General features: G+C 37.5%; 1 protein-coding gene across 1 annotated transcript in view; it reads right to left on the reverse strand.

The window, feature by feature from the left end:
* CAMK4 (calcium/calmodulin dependent protein kinase IV) overlaps window positions 1–22,175 on the reverse strand; it is a 272,059-nt gene that overhangs the window by 44,453 nt on the left and 205,431 nt on the right. Inside the window, exon 6 of the mRNA XM_030927210.1 lies at window positions 128–218. Coding sequence (XP_030783070.1) covers window positions 128–218 — 91 coding nt within the window. The remainder of the gene's footprint in view (window positions 1–127; window positions 219–22,175) is intronic.

Consider the following 22,175-nt stretch of genomic DNA (forward strand, 5'->3'; position numbering starts at 1 on the left):
AAAATGTCAAATATTCAGGAAAACTGAATGGATGTAAAACTGGATGGAGCAATGTTTAAAAATTCCACACAGTATAATTTTTCTAATCTGGAAAAAGGGGTCACAAAACAAGAGGAAATGTTCTCACCGATTTTGAGTGGTGCATCTGGGGCTGGAGTTGCATAGAGAAGATTCTCTGGTTTGAGATCACGATGGACAATTCCATTTTCATGTAGATACTAAAGAGGGAAAATAATGAAGTGACATTTGTGTAATTCTATTTACGGTTTGACTGTCTATACTTAAATCTTTTAAGAACTGTAAGTTATGTGATTCAAGAACACATATGACTTAATGATAAATACCATAAATCTGCTTTAAACTGTATACATTAAATAATACTTTTTAGTTACCTAAATGTAATGCAATTTAAATTGCATAGAATCTATTCCCAGAATGAAATATTTACTCCTCAGCTAATATTACAGTTCTCTTTATGCATATTACTATATCAACTGGAATTAGCTAATTATTGTAATGATGTAAAGGTGCTGTGTATTGAAATCTGTCTGGCTTATTAACTAACAAGCATAATTGGATGTGTGATCTTATAAACTCATATAGCAAAGACTTCATAATTATGGTCTGAACAGACATTTAGATGTGAGTAGTTATTATAGAAAACTATCCTTAGTAAGACAAATACTGTTTGATAATGATGGATGCACTCATAGGCTCTCCTGAGAATTAGTAAGTCTAACTGTCAATATAGATGCTGAAAGTTGTATTTGAGATGAATCTTAAAGATCACATCTAGCAACTCTGCTCATTTTATTGTACTTTAAATTATTTTGTAAAATCATGTATAAGCATACATGCAACATATTCTCATTGCAAATGCTGAAGTCGTACCTGATTTCCCTTCCCCCAGTTCCAGTTCCAGTCCCCACTTCAAAAGTAATCCCTCATCGGTTTGAAACACTTTTTTCCAAAAAGTTTGTTTGAACATTTTTTCTATGCATTTACAAATGAGTCCATATACACTGGGCTAGATTCACTAATGCATAGAAAAAACATTCTAGGCATTAGTGAATCTAGGTTCAGAGTCACTTGTTTATATGAACAGATTTCTTTACAGATGTCAAATATTCAGGACATCTGTGTATTACATTGCCTTGTGCCTGTAATACCAGCACTTCGGTGGGCCGAGGTGGAAGGATCATTTGAGTCCAGGAGTTCGAGACCAGTCTGGGCAACATAACAAGAGCCCATCTCTATGAAAAATTTTAAAAAGCCAGGGATGGTGGTGCATGCCTTGTAGTTCTAGCTACTCTGGAGGCTGAGGTGGGAGGATCATTTGAGCCCAGGAGGTTAAGGCTTCAGTGAACCATGATCATGCCACTGCACTCCAGCTTGGGTGATAGAGCAAGACCCTGTCTCAAAAGAAAACAAAAACAAAAAACCAAACCAAAACAAAAGACTATATATGTATATACACAAGGTAATATCCCTGGTTTCCTCCATTTTCCTACTTAAATATATCATTAATACAATTTTTAGGTGGCTTTTTTCTGTTTAACAAAATATCTTTGAAGGCTTACCTTCATATTACTTTAGTGTATTCTATTTAATTCTTGCATCTTGTATCATAATTAATTTACTTATTCATTTTCAATGGACAGTCAAGTTGTTTTCATTTTTTCAAAAGTTACAAATAATATAATATAAACATTCTAGCACTTGAATATTTGAGTGTTTCCGCTGGTATTTTTCTAGGACAGATAACTGGAAGCAGGTCCAGTTGTGGAGTCAAGGCATACAGCATTTTTATTTTAATACGCACTTCAAAATCACTCTCCTAAAAGCCTCCATCAATTTTCACTCACACAAACAATGTATGCATATATGTTAATATCTTTGCTAAATCTGTATTTTTAACTTTTGCTGAGCTGGAGTGCAAAGATTGTGCCTTAAGTTTGGTTTAATTTGTCTTTCTCTGTTCGCTAGTATAGTCGAGCTTCTCTTCATATGCTTCTTGGTCAATCAGTTTTCCTCTTCCATGAATTTCCTGTTCTTAACATTTGCCCGTGTTTATGCTGGTTTAAGAGAAAAAGTTTCCAGTGTGCTATACTCTCTCTCCTTTCCTACCTCGTGCGGGAAGGCAAGGAGTCCTTTATACTTAAGCCAAGTAAGGGGTGTTGGGGAGGTAGAGCTTCAAGATCACTTAGTGATTTGGGGAAACAGGTAACTGGCTCATGCATGAAAATGGAAAGAAGAGTGGACAGTTGCAGCAGGAGAATGCAGAGAGGGCCTCGGAGAGATTCAGCTACTCTCAAATAATAGCCGGATGTACATTTCTCATGGGCCTGGTGTGGACTCTGCAAGAGCGAATTAGACGTGAGTTTCCATGAAAAAACTCTTCATAGGAGCGTTTCCCGCCAGGGGATGCCACCTTAGCATCACAGAAAGCAGAGTGTGAGGGTTGTGACAGTGGCACCTGAGGCTCTTACATGTTCTAAACACTATATTCTAATCTATTTTAAATACCTTATACCTGTTGACTCATTTTATCTTCACAACAGCTCTAACCAGTAAGTCATCTCATATTTGTTTTCCAAATGAGGAAACTGAGGCACATAGAGGCTAAGAAATCTGTACAGTATCACAACTAGACACTACAGTTGGGATTCAGACTCAGGCATTTGGCTGTAGAGCACATACGCTTTCCTATTACATAATTCCCGAGGAGATGCTCAATGAACATTTGTTACTTGCTTGATTAAGGTGAGGAGAAAAAAGGAAAATAACAACGAAGGAAAAGAGGGGAGGTTACTGGAAAGGAATGGTAATGAAGGTAGGAAGAGAAATGAGAGAATGATAGAGGAGCATGCTCGACCATGAATGATACCCAGGGAAAACATGCAGTATCCCCAAGAAGGAAGATACTGTATCTTGATATAAGCTAAGTTTGAAGGGGAAGATAGATATAATATCTCATATAGTAGCTTTGGAGCAATCTAAGAATTGCAAAGTTTGGGACCAATAGAACATATTGATTCCCTATCCCCCCCCGAATCTTACCCAATTTAGAAACTCCATTGTGTTGAGAAGAAAACGACACTAAACATAGGAACACAGTAACAATGACAAATGAAATTACCTGGTAAGTTTTGTTTAGCAAAGAATTAATTATATGAAGATCCTCACTAAATGTTGTTCTGGCTTTCGTGAATAGAAAAGGTGGTTGTGTTCTAAGTGCAAGTTAAACAACATCAACACAAACAACAAAAAAGAAAACATCATTTGGCACTTCATAAAGAACAACTAGACTGGATAAAAGAAGGAAAGTTTAGAGAAAAATACTAGAACGAGGAGCTATACACTATTAAAGGAACAAACTTTAAAACAAAACAAAGCAATTAAATGCTAAAGGTTATGATCTTGGCTTTTAAAAAGACATGCAGAGATAATTTGCTAAACATTACTTGTTGTAGAAAGATTATCAAAGTCACGATATATTCATATATATATAGTATATATATAGTAGGGGAGGCATTTATATATGACTGATAAAAGATATATATATATAGTGGTGGAGGCATTTAAATATATATGACTGATAAAATGTCAGGAGTCATTATTTCACTTTTGTTTACATCCCCTGATAAACTTTGACCAATAGAATTTCTAACCTTTACATTATCTCAAGTCAGGAAGACAAGTAGAAGGAAAATGTGAAGTATGATTTTTCTTTCCCCAAAAAGATAGAAACATTAGAAAGATCAACACTCTTTTAGAGCACATGTTCTCAAACTTTTTGGTCTCAGTAACCCTTTATATTCAAAAAAAAATGTTGGAAACCCCAAAGAGTTTTTGTTTATGTGAGTTATATCAAGCAAGATTTACTGTACTAGTAGTTAAAGTGAAAATTAAGTTAATAAATTAAAATGCCTATTAATTTTGAAAAAGCAGTAAGCTCATGACATTGCTTATTGAAATATTAAAAATACAACATTGAAAATATTAAATATATTTAATATTTTAAGATATATAACATTTATATATTTTAAAATGTGTTAAAATATACATTCTAAAATAAAAATAACTATTTTTAAAAGAAAAAATTAGTAGAGTGCTATTCTTTCAGTTTTGCAAATTTCATTAATTTCTGGCTTAACAGAAAACAGCTAGACTTTCATATCTACTTCTGCATTGTCTGGTATAAAGTCATGCACTATGTAGCCTCTGGAAAATTCTACTGTATAAATATATATATGTGTGTGTGTGTGTGTGTGTGTGTTTTGAGACGCAGTCTGTCGCCCAGGCTGGAGTGCACTGGCGCGATCTCAGCTTAATGCAATCTCCGCCTCCCAGGTTCAAGCAATTCTTCTGCCTCAGTCTCCTGAGTGCCTGGGACTACAGGCACGTGCCACCATGCCCAGCTAATTTTCTTTGTATTTTTAGTAGAGACAGGGTTTCACCATGTTGGCCAGGTTGGTCTCTAACTCCCGATCTCAGGTGATCCACCTGTCTCAACCTCCCAAAGTGCTGAGATTATAGGCAAGAGCCACAGCGTCCGGCTGAGATGCCTTCATATTGTGATAAAATGATTTTGACATCACAGAACCCCCTAACAGGATATCAGGATCCTCCAGGGATGCCTAGACTAGACTAGACTTTGAAAACTGCTATTTTGGAGCATCTGGAGACATAAAAAGATCAGTTTAAAGAGCCGAATAATAGACATGTTTCCGTTTATTTTAAAACTGATTTTTAAATGAAATACACACTTCTAATATCATTAAGCACTAATCTCATTACTTCAGGACCACTGTACATAGAGAAGAGGAAAATAAAGAGAAAAAGATGCTCCTAAAAATTGTGTAGTCATGGAAAAATGTGCAAAGACATTTTATAATATCATATTAATGTTATCTATAGAGTCGATAAAGAAATACCTAATCATGGAGAAACATCTCTTACCAAGATATTGTTGATTTTAGCTACAGATTATTTAAATCACGGGGATTAACATAAATAGATACATGCACTAGAAAGAATAAAAACATGGTAACTGGATATTTTAGAATAAACCATGTGTTCAATGTAATCATGATTAAAGTAAAGCAAAGACACGCAAGAAAACAGAAAAAAACAAACCATAAACAAGAATTGAAAGAAGATTTTTAAAATCTGCTATGTCAGTCTAACAATTTAATGGAGACAGAAACAACAAATCTGACAATTGTAGCATCCTGTTACTAAACGTTGCCTTGACAAATGCTAACCTTTAATAAAGAAATTGCAAAAGCAAATAACCAAGGGTACACAAATTAATGAAAACTTTAAGGAATAAAAATAAGGAAGAGGAGGAAAAGAAATAGTAGGATTCAGGGAAGCACAATTAATTTATTGCCTCAAATTTTAAGTGTATTATATTTTTAAAAAGCATAAGACAAATATAATTTTATCTGCAGAGCAGTTGAGAGAGACTAATATATTTTAATATATACTATAAAATAAACACAATATTTGCTGTCAAAGGCATATCTCTGCTAAGTTCTGTTTAAATATCTTGCCCTCAGTCTTGATCATGAGTTGACAGAAATACGTATATTAAGATTTTTTTTGTATTGTTTCTGAAACAATTACTAAAGAAAGACTTCATGAGTGGTGCTTTGGCGTACTATGTCCAAAGTATATCATTTGTTAGCTATGTGACCTTAAACAATTTACCTATCCTTTAAGCCTCAGTTCTCTCATCTGCAGTGCCCACTTTGCAGACTGTAGTGGGAATTAGTGAAGAGGTGTGTAGGTACTCAGTATGTTATGAGCATGTAGTAGATATTCTATGTGTAAATGGTAGCTATTTGGACTCTAACATTGCTATTTCACATTGCTTGTAAAATACATCACATTTAGAAACCCTTTGAGATTTGGAAAACTTGCTCTTTATTCTAAAGTATCAAAGGATACTTTGATCAGAAAATACTTGCTTTACAATTCATATTTTTCCCTTCTGTTTTGCTGCCAAAAATCTCAGTGAAAAAGAGGTTTCAATTACAGAAACAGCCGAGTTTGGATATGTTTACCTCTTCCTTCCTTTACCTGGCTTGATTTCCTTTTATACTTTAATAGAAATTTTGTATGCATTTTTCATTTAATTTGCCACAAATCTTCTACCCAAGATGATGCAATATAACTTATAAATAGAATATGTCATATTTATGTCTTTCTTCACTCTTGAAAAAGGTCTCAGTGAAATGTGTACTGAATTTTCTCTGTATGTGTTTATAGTTTACAGGAAGAAAGTTTAGGTGTTAGAAAAGAAAGTTTGTGGTAATTAGGATTTGAAACATTCTTACTATAGTTTTGTCAACTATATAACAAAGAATTTCTAAAATAAATAATATTTCTTATTGATAAACAGTTGCACTTCCAGTCCTGTTATTTCGTTTATGCTGTTCTCCTGAGATTTCCTGTAGTTCTTCCAGAGCCATCCCTTAGTGCTGCTTGGATCTCATCCCATGTCCTCCTGACTCCTGAGTCAAGGTCTATGTCTCCTGCCTTCTCTTTATCTCTTCCTCTCCATTTCCTCTTTCTTCTCTTGCATCAGGTCAGTATGCTCTAGACTAGGCGCTATGGTCTTCAAAAAGAAATAAGAAAAAGAAAGCAACCACTACCTCCATATTCTCTCAAACCCACATATTCCCAGCTTTCTCTGGCTATACTCAATTGTTTCCTACTCTAGTTAGCCAATTTCCCGAAAATGTAGTTTCCCCTCATTTTCATTTCTTTAACACACTATAATCTTATTTTTGCCTTATCAAACCCAATACCCATGTTCTGACTCATTTTTCTCAACCTGTTGGACATCGGACTACATTGGCTAGTCCCTCCTTCAGACTCACATAGGTTAGTGTTCCTGGCATCAGCAGCCTGGCTTTCCTGACTCCTCTGTTCTCCTTTCAGCCTCCTTCCCAGGCTCCATGTCTTCCACTTGCTTAGGACCTTCTGCTTTTTCTGTGTTTCCAGGGTGAGCTCATCCAAACCACAAACTGAGGTATCCCTTATTCCACTGTGTCCCAAATCTCTATTGTCTGCCTAAACTTCTCTGTAGCTCTGGACTCCATTCAACTTTCTACTTTATGTTCCATTGGAATGTTTCATTGGTGTTCCAGTCTCAACATTTCTAAAACTAAACTCATAGTTTACCCTGAGTCTGCTTCTTCTGTACCTGTATTCCCAATCCCTACAAATGATACCATCCAATTGACCAAGCCAAAAACCTGAATTCATCCTATTCCTTCATCTCCTTTATTTGACACACCCAATCTATGTTGATGTGTAGGCTCTCCCTCCTTAGTGACTTGTGTATCCCCACCTCCTCTCCCTGCTTACTGCCCTTGCCTCCAGCCAGGCCACTAGCATGTTTTCCCTCTTAATTACTCTAATAACCAGCTTAGCTGTCAGCTTCCCAATTTCCAGCATTACCCTCCTCCAGTCCTTGCTTCTCACTGCCACAAGAGGAGACAGATCTAGACATGGCACTCCCCTGCTTAAAGCCTTCAGTATCTTTCCACAGTTTTCAGCATGCAGGGCAGCAGCAATGTTGTATTTGATTGTGTAGCTCTTGAGCAGGGATCACAAACTCTCAAGCGGGGAGGAAGATACCCTAAAAGAATGAAGGAGGTAGGCATGGAGTAAAATAAAAGGGAGACATTGGAAAGCTGTAGGGACTGTGCCTGTTTGTGAAGACAGCATGACCTTTTAAGAGGCAATGGCTACTCCAGTTCAGCCAACTGTGGTCAGGTGGGATGCAGACCCCAGGTTGTTAGCTCTTCTGATTTTTCAAGGCGAGACAGAAATTAAGATTCTTTTGATGTAAAATTCCAAATTTTCAGTGTTGGCCACTAAAATGTTAAATCATGCACAGGTCAAACAAAATTCTGCAGTCTGTAATTTTGCTTTAAAGTTTAAAAGGGAGCTGGGCACTCAGTAGATGCCCAATAAACATTTGTTAAGTGTATGAATAAATAAATGATATTTTTCTGACTCTACTTCCTAAATTGAATGTTCACAGGGTTTGTTCTCCTAGTCTTCTCTTTTGCTGTAAACTCTTTGAGCACATTTGTCTACTCTTTCCTTCTGCTACTTTTTATAGCATAAAAGAGTATACATGAATGTAAAAAAATATGATTAATTTTAATTTTTATATAAAATTTAAGTATAACACTTACGTATTACTTGGATAATTTTTTACAATAAATTTTCTCTAAGTGGCAGGCGTTTCATATATTTGTTTATCCTGAATACCACACATTTGCTACAAATGGTGTGATTTGAATATGATAGATACAGGGTACATTTAGCTGGCAACTACGTCTACTCTCATATTAACTACACATACTATGTAATTACATTGCTAGCAGTTTGAGAATTAAAGGTCATTCCATGACAATATCTTAAAAGAATTTCCAATTCAGTGTTGTTTCTTAAGCTCCAAGATCATTTATCCAACTGCCTTCTCTCATTTCCAGTTGGATATCTCGTGGGCACGTTAACTTTATCATGTCTATAGCTGCACTCTTGACCTCCCTGCCCTCTTCGTTTCCTCCACTTGAAAACGTAATCTCTCCATCAACTTAAGTGTTCAAGTCAAAAACTGACTTTTTCTCCCTCACCATCTATATCCAATTCACAATTACGTAATTCCAAAATGTCTCCAGAATGGCCCTGTCTCTTTCATGAGCATTACCCCAGCTGGACGGCCATAGCAGCCCCTTAAATACTTGCTTTGATTTTCAGCATGCCACCTTTCACACTATTCTTTACATAAAGCACAGAGAATCAGGCCATTTCTTCTCCTTGTGAAAGTCTTCAATGGTTTCCCATGACTTTATCCTGGCCTTCAAGGTCTTGGTGATCTGGTTCCTGTGCTCCTCTCTAGCCTCATATTCTGTCACTCTCCCCTCTCTTGTTCTGTTCTCTGATACAGACTTTCTCTCAGTTTTTCAAAATCCTTCATCTCTTTCTCACCTCTGGCTATTCCCTGACTAAGCCCATTCACACTTCTTCATCTGGCCAGCCCTCCTCATCCTCAGGACTTAGCTATAATGTCACTTCCTCAGGGAGGCTGTACCTATCCTTCCAAACTAACATATGTGCCAGCTCTTACATCCTCTCATTGATGCCTCCTATGTTTCTTTACAGCATGTATGTTTCTTTGCAGGCTCTCCATTCAGGATGTCTCCTCCACTGGACTGAGAACACCATACAGACAAAGAATCCCCAGATACTACATTTCCTTCACAGAGACTGACACTAACTATATACTCAGTAAATGCTTTTGAATGATTAATAACTCAATTTTCCTATAGATGCACATATTGTTCTACTTCTTAAATCACAAACTTATCATCAAAAGGTGGTAGTAATCTAGACCTTTATTTATTTGTTGTTATTCATTTGTAATAGAAGTTAAAATTTTAAAATAGAAAATGTTGTGCTTACATCATGGCAATCTACTTCCACAGTAATGCCACTTCATCATCTTTAGCAGAAGCACGGCTCTTAGCATCTGTGCACTTATTAAACATATACTATTCTTGGTAGATAATAATACTTAGTCACCTCAGTGGTGCTTATTGAGTATTAGTGAGATAAATGAGATTTACCTTGTGACTTTGAGAAAGGCCAAAACCTGATAAGAATATTTTAACTGTGAGATCAGAAGAAAGAGTATCAACTTCCAAATGACATTTTAAACCATTACCTAACTCATTTTTGTTCTGTAGTAGCATTATGTTGGCAGTTATAGCGGAATTAACTTCTTCACATGCTTTGAAGTTGATCTGAATATTCAATACAGCATTGCCTCAGGGGAGTTTGGGGAAAGGCTGTTGAAAATTCATTTGTTAGCTTTCTCTTCAGTACCCTTTGTGTCTGAAACTTTCATAAATTGTACTGGTCAGTGTATTAAAGTGAAACTGATGTGCTGACTTAAAAATCAAGTGGCTAAAGAAGTAGGGATGTTCCTAGCCATAATAATAACACTAGTGAGAAGTGGGCAAGTTCAAAGGCACCTGTTAATAAATGAAGGCATCCTGTTAGACTCTAGTAGTGAGAATGAAGATGGCCAAGACTGCTGCCGGCCCTGCAGCTGAGGTTTATGTGTGTGCTTTGTGGTTTTAGGATTTGGGTATGGCTCAGAAGTATCAGAATGAAGCAACACTTTGCTGGAAAACACTTGCTGGGATCGCAATGTCATAGGGGAAAAGAACAGGATGTTGGTAGTGAGATAATGATGAAAGCCTCTGGGTAGGGAATCCTGGGGTGTCAGGTTAGAGTAGTAGACAAGGGAAGAGGTCACAAAGAACACACTGACTGTGGCATGAGTCTCCTCCACAAACTAAGTCAGAGTGGAGAAACACGGATACTTCCATTGGATTAGAAACTTATTTTCCTGTCTATTTACACATATGCAGGCCATAAAACTATATTAAGTATGTATTTCTAAGATAAACTACATGGCACTGGTGGAAAATGTCATTTTGTCTACATTACTTTACTTAGATTCAACTCAAGACCTAAAATATTTACTCAATTAAGATTTTAATGAAACACCTTTGTTTTCAGTAGCAATCCTTATTAAGTGAATGGTTATTATTTTAAATTAGATATTATGCAAAGAATGAATAGAAAAAGCTAGGTGTCTAGAAATAGAAAAATTTCATGCTGACAGCATAAAAGTATATAAAGAAAACTGAAATAATTTGCCTGCAATCAACAAATCAGCACATAAACTTATTTGTATATAAGGTTAGAACAAGTATATGTTGTGAGGCAACTGAGAGGAATGTTGAGATTGTTTGAGGATAAACATGATTATTTCATTCTCTAATTTCCCTTGTATGTACCCAGGTTTCAGAAAAGGTGAGATTTTAGGAACGGAGGCTATGGAAAGGTTTGGCTAATGAAGTAAAGGTGGTATTCAGGAAAAACTTCAAAGCTTGGGAAAAGGTTCAAAAATGATCTATAATTTTTCAAAAATGATCTATAATTACAGAGAAAGCAGCAGCAAGCAAATTTTTGTAATGGGAAAGAAGAGATTAGATTGGAGCACAAAAGTAACAAGCGGAGCTCCCAAGTCTGCACACTCTGGCCAAGCAGAACCTGGGGACCTTGACCTTGGCCCTACAGACAGGCTGAACTGTTGGCATTGTCCACAGAAGCTGACTGGGCAGGACTGAGTATGAATGAAGAAATTACTCCATTCTCAGGCAAAGAGGTGAGCTCTTTCACCAGGATGAGGAAGCTGAAAATATCATTATGAAAGATGACTGTACTTTAGATGATAGTATACACTTTATATATTAAAAAATAAGGCTAGATATTTGGAATGTACTGCAGAAAGAAAAGAGTTTTGGGATGCAAGTAAAAGCTATGTCAAACATGAAAAAGAGTAAAAATTTGTAGTTTTTCCTTGGAAAAATTTACATTTACCAATGTATAAATGATTCCTAAAGCAAATACGCATTAAAGTAGAATGAGGAATTAAAAAATATAAAAGCTCCAATCTTATCTTACCATTTAGTCTTTAAAAGAATGCAATAACCAAAATCTCAAATTCCCTTTTAAAGAGACAAAGACTGCTGCTCTGAATTCAGGGGGTGTCTAGACATGTAATTAAACTCTCTCTATGTTCCTAACAAAAACTGTTTCATTGTGTAATGAAAGCTACTGCATAGTAATTTAGTTTAATTACAGCTATGCTGTGTTCAATGGGCTGTGTGTGGTTAATTGATAATGTCTCAGGAGTTGGTAGGAGGAAGTCTGAATCTCTTTAAAAATCTAACAGGACAAAGAAGAACCAGTTATTACAGAAAGAAAACATTATTCTGACTACAGTTTTCTTGATGGAAAGAAAAATTAAACTACATGAATTTGCTCTTTTCTTCTCAAAAAAATTAGAATGAGTACACACAAATTTAAGTAGGAACTTCAACGTGATACCCTATTTTGTTGTCATGTCTGCTTTGGAGACCTAGTAGGTACTACCATTATCTTTATCATTGACCTCTACTGTGTCATGTCTTAAGAATCATCAACAGAATATACGAGAAAAGCAGTAAGAAACTACTGTCTCCCATGACCAGCTCAACAGGCCTGATTAGGATTGTCTGGCTGTGAAATCTGTGCTAAGCTATGATCCATGGAGCATCCCAGGACCAGAAGAATCTATTTCAGGTAAAGTAGCCAAGCTTTGGGGCCCCTGAGGCATTCTTACCTGTTTTGGAGTCATCCTTAATGCCTCATTTTCCCTCACTGGCCTTGGCCAATCAGTCATAATTCTACCTCCAAAATATATCTCATATCTATCTGTTCTTCTCATTTACATTGTCACTACTTAGTAATGCCCTTCATATTCTCTAGTGGCACTATTTTATTTTATTTTATTTTATTTTTGAGACGAGTCTCGCTCTTTCACCAGCCTGGAGCACAGTGGCATGATCTCGGCTCACTGCAACCTCTGCCTTCCAGATTCAAGCAATTCTCCTGCCTCAGCCTCCTGAGCAGCAGGGACTACAGGAGTGCGCCACCATGCCCAGCTAATTTTGTATTTTTAGTAGAGATGGCCAGGGTGGTCTCAATCTCTTGATCTCATGATCCTCCCACTGGCCCTCCCAAAGTGCTGGGATTACAGGCGTGAGCCACCATGACAGGCTAGCACTATTACATTTGTCTTTTAATCACTGCCATACATCCAAACACCAGGTCATCTTTCTAAATCACAAATTAACTCATGTCAATCATTGATTTAAAAACAAAACAAGTCACTTGAAATCACTAGCTATAAGCTTAAGTCTAATTTCGCATTCTTATACACCAGTAACAGACAAACAGAGAGCCAAATCATGAATGAACTTCCATTCACAATTGCTTCAAAGAGAATAAAATACCTAGGAATCCAACTTACAAGGGATGTAAAGGACCTCTTCAAGGAGAACTACAAACCACTGCTCAGTGAAATAAAAGAGGACACAAACAAATGGAAGAACATACTATGCTCATGGATAGGAAGAATCAATATCGTGAAAATGGCCATACTGCCCAAGGTTATTTATAGATTCAATGCCATCCCCATCAAGCTACCAATGAGTTTCTTCATAGAATTGGAAAAAACTGCTTTAAAGTTCATATGGAACCAAAAAGGAGCCCGCATTGCCAAGAGAATCCTAAGTCATAAGAACAAAGCTGGAGGCATCAGGCTACCTGACTTCAAACTATACTACAAGGCTACAGTAACCAAAACAGCATGGTACTGGTACCAAAACAGAGATATAGACCAATGGAACAGAACAGAGTCCTCAGAAATAATACCACACATCTACAGCCATCTGATCTTTGACAAACCTGAGAGAAACAAGAAATGGGGAAAGGATTCCCTATTTAATAAATGGTGCTGGGAAAACTTGGCTAGCCATAAGTAGAAAGCTGAAACTGGATCCTTTCCTTACTCCTTATACGAAAATTAATTCAAGATGGATTAGAGACTTAAATGTTAGACCCAATACCATAAAAACCCTAGAAGAAAACCTAGGTAGTACCATTCAGGACATAGGCATGGGCAAGGACTTCATGTCTAAAACACCAAAAGCAACGGCAGCAAAAGCCAAAATTGACAAATGGGATCTAATTAAACTAAAGAGCTTCTGCACAGCAAAAGAAACTACCATCAGAGTGAACAGGCAACCTACAGAATGGGAGAAAATTTTTGCAATCTACTCATCTGACAAAGGGCTAATATCCAGAATCTACAAAGAACTCAAACAAATATACAAGAAAAAAACAAACAACCCCATCAAAAAGCGGGCAAAGGATATGAACAGACATTTCTCAAAAGAAGACATTCATACAGCCAACAGACACATGAAAAAATGCTCATCATCACTGGCCATCAGAGAGATGCAAATCAAAACCACAATGAGATACCATCTCACAACAGTTAGAATGGCAATCATTAAAAAGTCAGGAAACAACAGGTGCTGGAGGGGATGAGGAGAAATAGGAACACTTTTACACTGTTGGTGGGATTGTAAACTAGTCCAACCATTATGGAAAACAGTATGGTGATTCCTCAAGGATCTAGAACTAGATGTACCATATGACCCAGCCATCCCACTACTGGGTATATACCCAAAGGATTATAAATCATGCTGCTATAAAGACACACTGCACACGTATGTTTATTGCGGCACTATTCACAATAGCAAAGACTTGGAATCAACCCAAATGTCCATCTGTGACAGACTGGATTAAGAAAATGTGGCACATATACACCATGGAATATTATGCAGCCATAAAAAAGGATGAGTTTGCGTCCTTTGTAGGGACATGGATGCAGCTGGAAACCATCATTCTTAGCAAACTATCACAAGAACAGAAAACCAAACACCGCATGTTCTCACTCATAGGTGGGAACTGAACAATGACATCACTTGGACTCGGGAAGGGGAACATCACACATCGGGGCCTATCATGGGGAGGGGGTAGGGGGGAGGGGGGAGGGATTGCATTGGGAGTTATACCTGATATAAATGACGAATTGATGGGTGCTGACGAGTTGATGGGTGCAGCACACCAACATGGCACAAGTATACATATGTAACAAACCTGCACGTTATGCACATGTACCCTAGAACTTAAAGTATAATTAAAAAAAAAAAAAAGAAAATTAAAGGCCCTTCAAAATTTGTCCCCAATTTGTGGCTGTGCATCATCCTGGGACAATTCTTGCCATGCATTAGCCACACAGCCTTACTTACCATTCCTAAGCCATGCTATACACATTCCTACTTGGTTTTCAGAGGGTAAATCTTTCATGCACTTAATAATGATCTTTTAAAATGTATTTTATAGAGATTCTTGAAATAGGATTACTCATCCCATATGCTCTTCCAGAATCTTACCATTTCCCCATCCAGAGGTGGAGTCTAACTTTCCTTCCCTTGGTTCTGGGTAGGATTGTAACTTGCTAGTAACCAACAGAACGCAGGGGAAATAATACTGTGTGATTTCCAAGGTTAGGTCTTGATAGTCAATGCAGCTTCTATCGTGTTTGCTAGATATTCGTTTCTGGGTCCCTGAGCAGTCCTGTAAAGTGTATGACTATCCTAAGGCTATCATGCTGTAAGAAAACTGGGCAACATAGTTGCATCAAGTATAGTGCTTGTGCTCCAATCAGCAGTCCCTGCTGAGGTTCCATGTGATAGACATTATCAACTTCCAGACATGGGAATGAATACAACTCTAGATTACTCCTTCCTCAGTCATCAAGCCCTTTTAAACCTTTGAGTCTTCTTGGCTTAGACTCTAGGTGTCTAAGCCTCTAGATGTCTTAGACTCTAGATGATGGAGCAGTCCTGACCCAAAGAATATATGAATATAAGACAATGGTTGTTTTAACTTGCTAAACAGGATAATTTGTGAACATATCAACAGTAACTAGAACACTTTATAACCCAGATTAATACCATCTGCTCTGTGAAATCTTCCTCCAGTCTCAAAAGCAAAATGAATCGTTTTGTCCGCCTCCCATGACGTTATTTTTATCCATAGTTGAATACTTTAATGCTGTCATCATATTTGTGCACTTACCTATCAATGTAAAAATGTATTCCTTGAAAGCAGGATTTGTCTCATTCATCTCTGTGCTCTTAGAATCTAGGCACAGGATGTGGTATTTAGTAGTTTTGACAAATGCTTATAAAAATAATATATGAAATGAGTGAATGAATGACTGGAATTATGAGCTAAATGAGTATCTCTGGTATATATCAACAAATAGACACAAAATACCAAGGAATGGCTAGAATTCGCTCTGAAGTCTAGCACATATTTGTACTTAATAAATGTTTCTTAAATACACAAAATGATGGGAATACCTGAGCTGAGACAGCCCAGCTTCTAATGTATTTGGATAAGAATAGATGTCCTAAGTCTATCCCAGTTCATAACCTTATGTGGCTCTGTGTTCAAGTTAGCAAACTCAACTAATTCTGCTCTTTGTTTAAGGTACTATCAATATCTGCTCCTGGACAGCAGATGAGAAAGTCAAATATAACAAATTGATCGGTTCTGTTTTGTAGTGCACAACTGAATTTACTCTAGCATTGCAGTTCTGCTAGTGATGAATTCTGCAAGGTTATATATGTCTGATGAAGTCTTCACTTTGGCTTCATTTTTTAAAGCTATTTTCACTGACTTTAGAATATCAAGTTCCTGGCTTTTTTTCCTGTAATTTAAAAAATTTTTTTAATTTTAAAAAATTTTTGTGGGTATGTAGGAGGTGTGTGTGTATATATGTGTATACACACACACACACGTATATATGAGGTACATGAGATGTTTTGATACAGGCATGCAACATGAAATAAATACACCATGGAGAATGGGGGTATCTATCCCCTCAAGCATTTATCCTTTGAGTTACAAATAACTGAGTTAGTTATTTTAAAATATACAATTAAGTTATTATTGACTATAATCACCATATTATGCTATCAAATAGTAGGTCTTATTCATTCTTTCTAATTTTTCTTGGTACCCACTAAACATCTCCAACTTTCCCCCAACCCCCTACTACCCTTTCCAGCCTCTGGTAACCATCCTTCTACTCTCTATGTCCATGAGTTCAATTGATTTGATTTTCAGACGTTACAAATAAGTGAAAACATGTGACGTTTGTTTTTCTGTGCCTAAGTTCATTAACAAAATAATCTCCAATTCTATCCATCTTGTTGCAAATAATAGGATCTCATTCTTTTTGTGACTGAATAGTACCATTGTGTATATGTACCACATTTTCTTTATCCAGTCATCTGTTGGTACACACTTAGGTTGCTTCCAAATCTTAGCTATTGTAAACAGTGCCGAAACAAACATGGGAGTGCAGATCTCTCTTCAATATACCGATTTCCTTTCTTTAGGGTACATACCCAACAGTGGGGTTGCTGGATCATATGGTAGCTCAATTTTTAGTTTTTTGAGGAACCTCCAAACTGTTCTTTATGGTTATTGTATTAATTTACCTTCTCAACAACATTGTACAAGGGTTCCCTTTTCTCGACATCCTCACCAGCATTTGTTATTTCCTGTCTTCTGGGCATAAGCCATTTTAACTGGGTGAGATGATATCTCATTGTAGTTTGGATTTGCATTTCTCTGATGATCAATGATGTTGAGTACTTTTTTATATGCCTGTTTGCCATTCGTATGTCTTCTTCTGAGAAATGTCTATTCAAATCTTTTGCCCATTTTTTATCGGATTATTAGATTTTTTTCCTATAGAGTTGTTTGAGCTCCTTTTATATTCTGGTTATTAATTCCTTGTCATAGTAATAGTTTGCAAATGTTTTCTCCCATTCTGTAGGTTGTCTCTTCACTTTCTTGATTGTATCCTTTCCTGTGCAGAAGCTTTTTAACTTGATGCAATCCTATGTGTCCATGTTTGCTTTGGTTACCTGTGTTTGTGGGGTTTTGCTCAAAAAGTCTTTGACCAGACCAATATCCTGGAGATTTTCCCCATGTTTTCTTGTAGTAGTTTCATAGCTCGAAGTCATAGGTTTAAGTCTTTAATTGATTTTTATTTAATTTTTGTATATGGCAAGACATAGGGGTCTAGTTTCATTCTTTTGCATATGGATATCCAGTTTTCCCAGAACAATTTATTGAAGAGACTGTCTTTTTCCTAGTGTATGTTATTGGCACCTTTGTCAGAGATGAGTTCACTGTAGGTGTATAGATTTGTTTCTGGGTTCGCTGTTGTGTTCCATTGGTCTATGTGTCTGTTTTTATGCCAATAGCATTCTGGTTTGGTTACTAGCTCTGTAGTACAACTTGAAGTCAGGCAATGTGATTCCTCCCAGTGGTTTTTTTTTTTTTTTTTTTTTTCCTTAGAATAGTGCTTTGGCCATTCTTCTGGGTCTTTTGTGGATCCATATAAAATGTAGGAGTGTTTTTTTCTATTTTTGTAAAGAATGTCATTTGTATTTTAATAGTAATTGCACTGAATCTGTAGATTGCCTTGGGTAGTAAGGGCATTTTAAGAATACTGATTCTTCCTACCCATGGACTTGAAATACTTTTCCATTTCTTGGTGTCTTCTTCAACTTCCTTCATTAGTATTTTATGGTTGTCATTATAGAGATCTTTCACTTCCTTGGGTAAGTTCCCAGCTATGTCGTTTTATTTGTGGCTATTTTAAGTGGGATTATTTTAAATTTCTTTTTCACATTGTTCACTGTTGGCATATAGAAATCCTACTGGTTTTTGTATGTTGATTTTGTATCCTGCGACTTAACCAAATTTGTTTTTCAGCTCTAATAGTTTTCTTGTGGAGTCTTAAGGCTTTTTTCCAAATATAAGATCACATCATCAGCAAACAAGGGTAATTTAACTTCTTCCCTTGCACTTTGGATATCCTTTATATCTTTCTCTTGCCTGACTGCTTTAGCTAAGGCTTCCAGTACTATGTTGAATACCAGTGGTGACAGTGGGCATCCTTGTTGAGTTATGATCTTAGAGAAAAGGCTTTCAGTTTTTTCCCATTCAGTATAATACTAGCTGTGGGTCTGTCATATATGGTTATGTTGAGGTATGTTCCTTCTATATCCAGTTTTTTGAGGGATTTTATCATGAAAGGAGGTTGAATTTTATCAAATGCCTTTTCAGCATCAATTGAAATGATCATATGGCTTTGTCCTTCATTCTGTTGATACGACATGTCACACTGATTGAGTTGCGTATGTTGAACCATCATTGTATTCCAGGGATAAATCCCAGTTGGTCATGATGGATTATCTTCCTAATGTATTGTTGAAATTGGCTTGCTAGTATTTTGTTGAAGATTTTTGCATCAATGTTCATCATAGATACTGGCCTGTAGTTTTCTTTTTCGATATATCATTGTCTGGTTTTGGTATCAGGGAAATAATGGTCTCACAGAATGACTTTGACTTTGGAAATATTCCTTTGTCTTCTATTTTTTTGGAATAGTTTGAGTAGGACTGATATTAGTTCTTTAAATGTTTGGTAGAAATTGGCAGTGAAGCCATTGGGTCCTGGTCTTTTCTATGGCTTGTTTTTTTTTTGTTTGTTTTTTTTTGTTTTTTTTTAGTTAAGGTCTCACTCTGCTCACTCTGTCACCCAGCCTGGAGTGCAATGGTATGATCTTGGCTCACTGCATCAGCCTCCTGGGCTCAAGCAATCCTCTTACTTCAGCCTCCTGAGTAGCTGGGACTACAGTTGCACACCACTATGCCTGGCTAATGTTTTTGTATTTTTGGTAGAGATCGGGTTTTACCATGTTGCCCATGCTGATCTGGAACTCCTGAACTCAAGCAATCCACCCACTTGGGCCTCTCAAAGTACTGGGATTACAGGTGTGAGCCACTACACCTGGCCATGACTTCAATTTCATTACTTGTTATTGGTCTGTTCAGGTTTTAGATTTCTTTCTGATTAGATTTTGGTAGGTTGTATGTATCCAGGAATTTGTCCATTTCTTCTAGATTCCAATTTATTGGCATAAAGTTGCTCACAGTAGCCACTAATAACCTTTGAATTTCTGTAGCATTAGCTGTAGTGAATCCTGTTACACCTCTGATTCTATTTATTTGGATCTTCTCTCTTTTTTTTTCTTAGTCTGGCAAAAGATTCATTAATTTTGTTTAATTTTTCAAAAAAACCAAGATTTTGTTTCACTGATCTTTTGCATTTTTTTCACTTCAGTTTCATTTGTTTCTGCTCTGATGTTTATTACTTTTCTTCCACTAATTTTGGGTTTGGTTTGCTCTTGCTTTTCTAATTCTTTAAGGTGCACTGTCAAATTATTTACACGAAATTATTCCTCTTTTCTGATATAGGTATATATAGCTATAAACTTCCCTCTGAGTACTGTTTTGCTGTATCTCATAGATTTTGATATGTCGTGTTTCCATTATCATTTGTTTCAAGACATTTCTTGACTTTTCAGAGTTTGAATATTAAATGCCTTGAAGTAGTCTTCAAGAAGTTAAATCTTCTTGGTGTTCTATAACTTCCTTGTACTTCCTTGAAAGATATTGATATCTTTCCCTAGGTTTGGGAAGTTTTCTGTTATTATCCCTTTGAATAAACTTTCTACCCATATCTCTTTCTCTACCTCCTCTTCAGATTTGCCCTTTTCAGACTATTTTCTAGATCCCATAGGCGTGCTTCATTGTTTTTTATTCTTTTGTCTCATCTATGTACTTTCAATTGGCCTGTCTTCAAGCTTACTAATTCTTTCTTCTGATTGATCCATTCTGCTATTAAAGGATTCTGATGCATTCTTCCAACATGCCAATTGCATTTTTCTGCTCCAGAACTTCAGCTTGATTCTAATTATTTCAATTTCTTTGTTAAATTTATCTGACAGAATTCTGACTTCCTTCTCTGTGTTATCTTGAATTTCTTTAAGTTTCCTCAACACGTCTATTTTGAATTCTCGGTCTGAAAGGTCACATATCTCTGTTTCTCCAGAATTGGTCCCTGGTGCCTTATTTAGTTCATTTAGTAAGGTCATGTTTTCCTGGATAGTGCTGATGCTAGCAGATGTTCATTGGTATCTGGGCATTGAGGGATTAGGTATTTATTGTAGTTGTCACTGTGTGGGCTTATTTGTAGCTGTTCTTCTTGAGGAGTCTTTCCAGATATTTGAAAGGACTTGGGTGTAGTGATCTAGGCTGTATCTACTTTAGGGGGCACGCCAAGACCAGTAACACTGTGGTTCTTGCAGACTTGTAGAGGTACCTCCTTGATGGTCTTGGACAAGATATGGGAGAATTCTCTGGATTATCAGGCAGAGACTCTTGTTCCCTTTCCTTACGTTCTCCCAAATAGAGTCTCTCTATTTGTTCTGAGCCACCTAAATCTGGGCATGGAGTGACACAAGTGCCCCTGTGGCCACCACCGGTATGACTGTGCTGGGCCAGCCCTGATGCCAGCACAGTGCTGGGTCTTGCCCAAGCCCTGCTGTAACCATACTCTGGCTACTGCCTACATTCACTCAAGGTTCTGGGGATCTACAGTCAGCATGTGGCAAAGCCAGCCAGGCCTGTAACCTTCTCTTCAGGGCAGTGAGGTCCCCAGGCCCCAGTTGGGTCCAGAAGTGCTGTCTAGGAGTCAGGAACTACAGTAAAAAACCTTAGAAGTCTACCTGGTATTCTATTATTCTATTGTATTACAGCTGAGCTGGCACTCAAACCACAAGACACAGTCCTTCTCACTCTTTCCTTCCCTTTTGAAAAGCAGAGCAGCCCATAGCCACTACCACCCCAGGCCACAAGGAGTGCCAGACTACTGTCAATGCTCCTTTAAGGCCCAATTTATCTTACGTCAGCTTGTCGTGAATGCTACCTGTCCTGGGGCTCACCATTCATGGCAATGGGCTCCCCTCTGGGGTAGGCCAGGTCCAAAAATGCCACCCAAGAGTCAAGTTCTGGAATCAGGGATGCCAAGAACCCACCTGGTGCTCTACCCGCTGCGGCGGTGGTGGTATTTGAAGCCAGATACTTTCACAGGCTAAGGTCCTCGATGTAGTACCCATGTATTGCTGCTGGTTATTCAGGGATCAAGGGCCCTTCCATTAGCAGGTGATGAATACTGTCAGGACTGGGTCCTTTCTTTCAAGGCATCAGGTTCCCTTCTGGCCCAGAGTGTGTTTAGAAATGTTTTCTGGGAGCTAGGGCCTGGAATGGGCACCTCACAACTCTGACTGGTGCCCTATCCTGCTGTGGCTGAGCTGGTATCCTAGATGCAAGATAAAGTCCTTCCAACTCCTTCCTCTCCTCTCCTTAAGCAGAAGGAAGGGGTGTCTTTTGGAGCTGTGAGCCTGGGGTTAGGGGAGGAGTGATGCCAGCACTCCTTTGGCTGCCTCAGCTGATCTTTCAATATGCTGCCTGCCCTCTCCAGTCCACTGTCTCTGGATGTAATTCAGCACTAGGCCTCTTGTAAGAGTTGCAGTCCTTGTGGCCTAGACTGTCTTGCAAGTTTATCTGGAGGCTCAGAGTGCTGTAGCCCAGGGTGGTGAGGTTTGTGGGAACTCAAGTTCAGACCACTGGGATCCACAATTTCCCTCTGACTAGCACTGGTTTAAGTGTTCCCTCCATGGG

This window comes from Rhinopithecus roxellana, chromosome 3, assembly GCF_007565055.1.
Source record: "Rhinopithecus roxellana isolate Shanxi Qingling chromosome 3, ASM756505v1, whole genome shotgun sequence".
Taxonomy (NCBI): domain Eukaryota; kingdom Metazoa; phylum Chordata; class Mammalia; order Primates; family Cercopithecidae; genus Rhinopithecus; species Rhinopithecus roxellana.